The sequence below is a fragment of the Carya illinoinensis genome, chromosome 3 (assembly GCF_018687715.1).
Source record: "Carya illinoinensis cultivar Pawnee chromosome 3, C.illinoinensisPawnee_v1, whole genome shotgun sequence".
Taxonomy (NCBI): domain Eukaryota; kingdom Viridiplantae; phylum Streptophyta; class Magnoliopsida; order Fagales; family Juglandaceae; genus Carya; species Carya illinoinensis.
The window spans coordinates 45,005,644-45,014,482 of record NC_056754.1 but is presented as its reverse complement, the minus strand read 5'-3'; the positions used below and the strand labels follow the sequence as shown (position 1 = coordinate 45,014,482).

The window sequence follows — 8,839 nt, the reverse complement described above, 5'->3', positions numbered from 1 at the left end:
TGATGGCTACTATGATCACTGGGCAATGCTCATGGAAAAATTCTTGCATTCCAAGGAGTATTGGGGACTTGTGGAGAATGGAGTTCTTGTAGTGGCTGAAGGTGTTGTTCTCACAGATACACAAAGGAAGCACATTGAAGATCAGCAATTAAAGGATTTGAAGGCAAAGAACTATCTATTTCAGGCATTAGATTGTTCTATATTAGAGACAATTCTAAACAAAAAGACTATGAAAGGATATCTGGGATTCTATGAAATAGAAATATCAGGGTACCACACGAGTGAAGTGTGGAAATTTGCAAGCTTTGAGGAAGGAATTCGAAATTCTTCACATGAAGCCAGGAGAAACTGTGAATGAATTTTTCTCTTGCACTCTTGCCATCGCCAACAAAATGAAAGTCAATGGTGAGGATAAAGGAAATACTGCTGTTGTTGAAAAGATTTTATGATCTATGACTTCCAAATTTGATTATGTTGTTTGTTCCATTGAAGAGTCTAAAGATTTAGAAACTTTAACCAGAGATGAGTTGCAGAGTAATCTTCTTGTCCATGAACAACGCATGAACTCTCATGTGTTAGAAGAAGAACAGGCTTTGAAAGTTACTCATGGAGATCACTTCGGAAGCAGAGGTCGTGGTCGTGGAAATTATAGAGGAAGAGGAAGCAATAGAAGATCTTTTGATAAGGCTACCATGGAGTGCTATAATTGTCACAAGCTAGGACATTTTGCATGGGCATGTCCACAGTGAGAGACAGGGGCTAACTATGCAGAGAATCAAGAGGAGATGTTGTTGATGGCGTATGTGTATCTAAACAAAACCAGTCAAGAAGATACGTGGTTCTTGACTCTGGATGCAGCAATCATATGTGTGAAAAAAAGGATTATTTTTCAGATTTTGATGGAACCTTTCAAGATTCAGTGAAACTTGGGAATAACATGAGCATGTCTGTATTAGGAAAGGGGAATGTAAGGCTAAAAGTGAATGAAATGACACAGATCATCACAGGAGTCTTTTATGTCCTTGAGTTGAAGAATAATTTGCTGAGTATTGGACAATGACAAGAAAAAGGGCTTACCATTCTGTTTCAACATGGCAAGTGTAAGGTGTTTCATTCACAGAAAGGTTTGATTATGGATACCAAAATGTCTTCAAATCGGATGTTTATGTTGCATGCTCTATCCCAGCCTATTTCATCTACTTGTTTTAACACAGTCACAGAAGACATTTTGCAGCTTTGGCATTGTCGATATGGCCACTTGAGTTTTCAAGGTTTAAAGACTCTTCAACAAAGGAATATGATGAATGGATTACCACAATTTCAGCCTCCCTCTAAACTATGCAAAGATTGTTTGGTGGGAAAACAACACAGGTCTTCAATTCCGAAGAAAAGCAACTGGCGAGCTGTTGAAATTCTACAGTTAGTGCAAGCAGACATTTGTGGACCGATTAATCCAATCTCAAATAGCAAGAAAAGGTACTTGCTCACTTTCACTGATGATTTTAGTAGAAAAACATTGCTTTATTTTTTGGTAGAGAAATCAAAAGCCCTTGCTGTTTTCAAAAGTTTTAAGATTCATGTTGAGAAGGAAACAAGTTCATTTCTTAGAAGTTTGCGTACTGATCAAGGAGGCAAGTTCACATCCCAGGAATTTGCAAATTTTTGTGATGTTCATGGCATACGACAACAGTTAACAGCTGCATATATGCCACAACAGAATGGCATTGCAGAACGTAAAAATAGAACCATTATGAATATGGTTTGTACTATGCTATCGGCGAAAAAACTTCCCAAAACCTTTTGGCCTAAAGCTGTAATTGGACCGTGCATGTTTTGAATCGAAGTCCAACCTTTGTAGTACAAAACAAAACTCTAAAAGAAGCTTGGGGTAAACTCAAACATTCAATTGACTATTTTAGAGTTTTTGGATGCATTTCACATGTTTATGTGCTTGACAATAAAGAACAAAGCTTGATGATAAGAGTTTCAGTTGTGTATTGCTGGGAGTTGGTGAAGAATCCAAGGCTTATAGACTCTATGACCCAATTTCACAAAAGATCATAATCAGTAGAGATGTCGTATTTGAAGAAGACAAGAATTGGGATTGGGATAAGAAGTATGAAGAAGCCATCGTGTGTGATCTTGAATGGGGTGATGATTGGGAAGAAGCAACTGTGAATGAAGAAGAAAGTGACTCTAATTTTGATGGTGATATAGAAGAAGACCCAGAAGAAAATAATGCTACTGCCGCAGCCACTAAATCTGATGCTGCAGTTACTACATCTAATTTATTAATTCAAAATAGAGACAACCCTTCCAATTTAAATGCAGTAAGAAATAGAAGACCGCCTGTTTGGCTGAGCAATAATGAGATAGGAGAAGGACTTTCTGAGGAAGATCATGAAGTCCAACTTGCTGTGTTTGCAGCTGCCGATCCAATTTATTTTGAAGAAGCTGTTAAAAGTGAGAAATGAAGAACATCTATGGATGTAGAAATGGAAGCAATCAAGAAAAATGGCACATGAGAATTGACAGATTTACCTAAGGGAGGAAAAACAATTGGAGTACAGTGGGTTTACAAGACTAAATTTAATGAAAATGGAGAAGTAGAAAAGCACAAAGCTCGGCTTGTGGCGAAGGGTTACACACAGCAGTATGGGGTAGATTATACTGAGGTTTTTTGCACCTGTGGCACGTATGGAAACAATTTGGTTGGTAGTTGCACTTGTAGCTCAAAAAGGGTGGTCCATTTATCAGTTAGATGAGGAATCTGCATTCTTACATGGTGAGCTGAATGAAGAAGTCTTTGTCAAGCAGCCTTGTGGTTATGTGCAAAAAGGAAATGAGCAAAATGTTTATAAGTTAAAGAAGGCACTCTATGGGCTCAAGCAAGCACCCCGTGCTTGGTACAGTCGTATAGAAGCATATTTCATGAAGGAAGTTTTTGAAAAATGTGACTATAAGCATACCTTGTTCATCAAAACTAACAAGGAAGGTAAAGTTCTGATCGTTAGTTTATATGTTGATGATCTAATCTTGACTGAAAATGATGTATTAATGTTTGATGAGTTTAAACATTCCATGAAGCATGAGTTTGATATGACTGATCTTGGTAAGATGAGATATTTTCTTGGACTTGAAGTCTTGCAAAAATCTGATGGTATTTTCATAAGTCAGAAAAAGTATGCTTTAGAGGTGCTCAATAGATTTGGAATGGATAAAAGTAACTCTGTTTTTAATCCTATTGTTCCTGGTTGTAAGCTTGTGAAAGATGAAGGGGGAGTCAAGGTAGATAAGACTTACTACAAGCAAGTAGTAGGGAGTCTCATGTACCTCACAGCTACTCGACCAGATCTAATGTTTGTAGTGAGTATTATTAGTAGGTATATGGAAAATCCTATTGAGCTACATTTACAGGCAGCAAAATGGGTACTACGATATATGAGAGAAACAATTGATTTTGGGATTTTCTATAGGAAGGGAGGAGATGATGAACTTGTTGCTTACACTGACAGTGATTATGCTGGAGATTTGGAAGATTGAAAGAGCACCTCAGGTTATGTTTTTTTATTAAGTTCAGGGGCAATTTCTTGGTCATAAAAAAGCAACCAGTAGTGAGTTTATCTACCATAGAAGCAGAATTCATTGTAGCAACTTCATGTGCTTGTCAGGTAGTATGGTTAAAAAGGGTGTTGGGAAAGCTAGATCAAAATCAAAGCAGGTAATGTGTTATTCAATGTGACAGTAGCTCTGCAATCAAACTTTCGAAGAATCCAGTAATGCATGGTCGAAGTAAGCACATAGATGTGCGTTTTCATTTTCTTCGAGACCTTACAAAGGATGGTTTTGTGGAATTAATATATTGCAATACACAAGAGCAGTTAGCTGATATAATGACTAAGCCACTCAAGTTGAATACCTTTGTCAAGCTTCGAGGACAATTGGAAGTTTGCTCTGAAACTAATGTAAACTGAAACTTGTAGTGTTTAGTTTAAGGAGGAAATGTTAGTTTTTTTATGTTTATCTTACTGGTTTAGTGGTTAGTTACCACTACGTCTGTAAGTACCTTTTATTTTGGGTTCTGTTATTTGCTGATTTGGTCTTCTCATCACGTTGAAGGAGTTATTTAGACATGGGCTCTTTTCACGTTTATTCAGTTATTTCTATTTGCTCTGTAAGGCTATATATTAGCCAAGTTTGTTATTCAATTTAGTGAAGTTGATTTTCTCCAGTTTCATCTGTACTCTTTATTCAGCTTCTATTTTCTAACAGAAACTGGGCAATCAAGGCATTGAGGTAACTCCCAATTTCATTTTCATGCATACCCGTTTTCATTTTATTTTTGAAGAATGTTCCACTAAATTATCGGTTACACAATCAGTACTTTTGGAGCCTTGAGACGTACTTTTGGAGCCTTCCCAGCTGTGCTGGAAATCAGGTGAGGATTTTAGTGCTTTATTTGTTAACCTCAATTTTGGTGCTTTGAATTGGTGTCCCATATTCTAATTCATGTTGATGTAACAAATTCATTGAACTTTGCTGATACTTTTGACCAGCTGAGGAATTTGTATCGCAAACTTGAATCTGATCTCCAAAGCAGTAAGAACGGCTTGCGGAACTAGTTGACCAATGTGATCTATTAAAGAAGGGATGAGAGGAATTTGTGAGTCCATTTCATCTAATTCTGAGAAGGGCAAGGATGGAGTGTCATGTCCTTGTATCTGACTAGAAAGCTTTACCAGGATGAACGTGAGAAGGCCAGCTGAGCTAAGAAATTCTTATAATCCCTGTTGATACAAAAACCATATATTTTTAACTTGATCAAATCTAGGAATTGACTTAACTGATGAATTGACTTAACGGATAAATAAAACACATCTAGGTGTTGGATGGCGTTGTTAATAAAGGAATAAGCTTATATAGCCGTTATACCTATTAACTATCCACAGTGTTTTGGCATCCACATTTTTTACTAACTTGCTTTTTTGCATAAAGGAAAAAACAATGACTGGAGCCAACTCCAATATATGGCTCTTGGATTGCATGAATGCATCCTACATGTCAACCTAAAAGAAAACCCAGTAAAGCTTTTTTGCTTTAAACTTGCTATGGCTAATGTGCAATTTTAGTGGTTGTACTCATACGCATGTGTATGCACGTCAGCGATGAAGATATAGGTCCATTTTCAAATCACGCCCCAGTTTCTAAATTTGCTTTTGAATTCAAGTTAAGCATTGTGATGTCCATGACTTTTGAGGGTCTACAGATTCAAAGTAATTGTTGAAGTTTGATTGGCAAAGAAACTACTGCTTTGGTAGTTGAGTTGATAGAGGCAGGTGAAATAGAAACTACAATAGAAGAAGGTAATGCAGAAGAGATTGAACATGCTAATGTCTCCCATGAACAGAAATGAATTGTGGCCTTATGGTCGTTCGAACCTTACTAAAGTTAGAGTTTATTGTTTTCAAAATTTACTAAAAACGTGTGTATTCCAAGAATATCTTCCAAGAACAGCGATGAAAGAACAAATACATGTATATTTTTATATTCCAAGTATCTTCATATATATTCCAAGAATGTCTTTTAGATTTCCTCGACACAGACATCACTTTTTATTTTTTATATTTTTTATAAGTAACAGACATCACTTTCTTATTTCATGGTTAATTACTTGTCCCATCTTTTACAATATCTATAGCGCACATTAGACTAGCTAGAGCTGCTCATGCAAGGTTCGGTTAAGACTTCTAATCTTGGGACTTAAATCCTGCTCTTTTAGTTGCAAATTGCTGAAAGCTTGCCTAATTTCTTTTGAGCGCTGCTTAGCAATTTTTACAGTAGCGGTACCTCATTTTCTTGGGACTTAAATCCTACTCTTTTGTCACCTATTCTTGATGTCAAAGATATGTTAAAAAGAGTATTATTTTTCCACATTTGATATTCATAAAAATTGCACTCAAAGGGAAACTGATGATCATTATCTTTTAACTCTACAATAATATGATTAGAACGGAAATGGAAAAATCACCAATACATTCAATCTCAAATAACTACACTATCTCATTGCCTGGCATTGCCAGAACCTCCTAAATTATTGATTTCTATTACAAAAGTTTCACTGTACGTTAAGAAGTTACAAATTTGCCCACAAATTTCCGTGTGCCCAATGCTGTAAGGGAGGGGAATAATCGAATGTGCTAATCATGATATAGGCTCTCCGACTGTGTGCCATCCAGCCCAAGTTGCATCTGTTGGTAAAAGAAAAAAAAATGTTTAATTTATGCACATAGACATAGACAAAAATGACTTCATATACTCCCTGCATATGGCAACCTTCCATCTGGTCAAATTGACAAATTCACAACTTACCAGTCAAAAGCAACACCAAGATCAATAAAGCACTCACAAGAAACTACCATTGAACAAAATTTTGTATAAATTGAGTTCACGAAGCTAAAAGATAAAAATTAGTTGAATAATAGAAAGGTTAGATTATGAAATTTGGTCTTGGTATTGCTCTTGTAAATATCTATGTACTTGGGTTATGCCTATTCTTTATCAATGGGAATTTGATTATTAATAAAAAAAAGATTGAAATTTAGCAGAAGGTACATCCCACAGATAGAATCAAGAGCTCATGCAATAAATCAGGACTTTTTAGCTAAAACAAGGAGAACACGGTACTTATATTTAAGAGAACCATTTCTGCACACCTAAAAAAGACAACATTTGTTATCCTAAGATGAACCATAAGTCCAAACTATCCACAGTTAGCACCAGCAAATAGTCTCCCAGTATAGTTATAAGCAAGCTAATGGAATTCTTAATTATCAATTGTAAATAATTAATCAATATGAACAAATGCTTCAACAAATAAAAAGTTCTAATATTCCTCAACTCTCAATAAACACAAATAAAAGTTCTAATATTCCTCAACTCTGAACCCCTCGATTCCGCATGTCGATTGTCTCTAGAAGAACATGGGACCAGTCCATATCTTCTATTGCACCAAACATGTAGTTTAGGTGCGTAATTTTCTAGATAAGAATCCAAAACTGATGAGGAAAAAAACCAAACTTTCAAGAAACATTACCCAGTCCATCATTTCAATCAAACCAAACTTTAACCAAATCCACAACCGACCCAAACCAAACTCTATCATCAGCCTACAAATATCTTCACATTTTTCTTTCCTTGTGAATTTGTTTTTTTCTTCTGCGGAGACACAAGCAAGTGTAATACAATATAGGCATGGCACAGGTGGAGACACAAGCAAGTGTAATACATCATAGGCATGGCATAGGTGCAGACACTAGCAAAGACCAAAATGCGAGGAAAAAACCTCAGCAGCGAGGTACACGAGCACAGCCGAGAGGTAGACGGGAGGAAATATGTTTATTTTGTTAGTCATTTTGATCTGGAAGCATCACTCTTTATTTTTTGATTTGGTAGATCTGAGATCGAAATCCAACGAGCATGCTTTGCTTTTTCTCCTACCACGAACAAGCACAGATCTGAGACCGAACCCTCTGCCTTTTCTACTACACACAAAGACAGCCACAAATTCCTCTGCTATGCTTTTTCCCCTAATTTTGTTTGGGCATCTCACTGTTTTCTCATCTCCATGTCGTCCCTCGTCCGCTTTCTTCTCCTCTTCTTCTTCTTCTTCTTCTTCTTCTTCTTTTTGTTTCTAAAAATCATATGCCATGTTAGCAGATTACACCGTGATTTCCCCAGTTGTCCCTAAAAGAATTGTTAAAATTTTGGAGATGCTAGGGCGGATAAGGTGAGATATTGTTTTACACCGTTTAGTGAGAGGGTGATACATCAACGTTATGATATACTTACTATAGACTTATATACAGTTGATTAAAGTCACTTGTAACTTACATTCCCTCCATCAAGCCCGTCTCTCCTACTCAGTCTCTCTCTCTCTCTCTCTCTCTCTCTCTCTCTCTCTCTCTCTCTCTCTCTCTCTCTCTATTCAAGCGTTTCTCTTAGCAAGCTCTCTCTCCTCAAGCCTGAATCTTTCTCTCTCCTCAATCTCCTATCTCTCTCAATCCTCAAGCCCGTCACTTTCTAATTGTTGGCACCATTGAAGCAACAAACTGTGTGAGTCTTGTTATTCACAACAGGAAAATGGAATTTAAGAATTGATTATATCAGGGATAAAAGTTTTATTAATACGTTTTATGGCCATTGGTATAATTTTTAGTGTTCGGGATGCTGTCTTTCTAATCTTTTTTCTTGCATGCAGAACTTTCGTTGCTCACATGGATTCTCGAAATACTTTAGATATGAGCCTTTCCCAGATGTTATTGCATGTTGTTGATCACAATTTGGATGCTAAATTAGGTGTATTCTTCTTTATTTCCTTATAATTTTATTTCTAAATGGTTCTTTCATTATTTTGTCTAATTACCTTGATTACTGCCACATGGATTGAAAACCCTTTACGATTACATCGTGCAGGTGCATCAGGTTGGTGGTGTTGAAGATGTTTCGCCTAATGCGCGGCTTAGGATCCTCATCTTTGTTATTGATTTTCAAAAGATGTAATTATCCACTCAAAGTCATAATTAAAGTTGAATGTGTCGAACTTTCTCTGTAGTTTCGTAAATCTTGCACTGGATCAGAAAGTGACAGGCTTGAGACATCGTCGATCTTGAGGCGAGAGAGAGAGAGAGAGAGAGAGAGAGAGAGAGAGAGAGAGAGAGAGAGAGAGAGATTTCGTAAGCGACCAGTGGGAAAGTAACGAGTTATTTAGAGTTTTATCAACTATATTTAGATCTACAGTAAGAATATTAAAATGCACCCGTCTCCTTCTCATTGATGCATG

General features: G+C 36.6%; 1 protein-coding gene and 2 long non-coding RNA genes across 3 annotated transcripts; 2 read left to right on the top strand and 1 right to left on the bottom strand.

Moving 5' to 3' along the window:
* The first annotated feature begins 452 nt into the window (after positions 1–452).
* On the top strand, positions 453–2,474 carry LOC122304854. Its single transcript, XM_043117120.1, has 4 exons — positions 453–745; positions 859–967; positions 1,121–1,824; positions 1,964–2,474. The coding sequence occupies exons 1-4, from the start codon at positions 453–455 to the stop codon at positions 2,472–2,474; spliced, it is 1,617 nt and encodes a 538-aa protein (XP_042973054.1).
* Positions 2,475–5,977: 3,503 nt separating this feature from the next.
* LOC122304361 lies at positions 5,978–7,664 on the bottom strand. The gene is made up of 2 exons (XR_006240985.1): positions 7,343–7,664; positions 5,978–6,248 (listed from the first exon to the last, which is right to left on the bottom strand). It is a non-coding gene; the product is annotated as an uncharacterized LOC122304361 (long non-coding RNA).
* Positions 7,665–7,789: 125 nt separating this feature from the next.
* Positions 7,790–8,610, top strand: LOC122304362. The gene is made up of 3 exons (XR_006240986.1): positions 7,790–8,112; positions 8,258–8,355; positions 8,473–8,610. It is a non-coding gene; the product is annotated as an uncharacterized LOC122304362 (long non-coding RNA).
* The last annotated feature ends 229 nt before the right edge of the window (positions 8,611–8,839 follow it).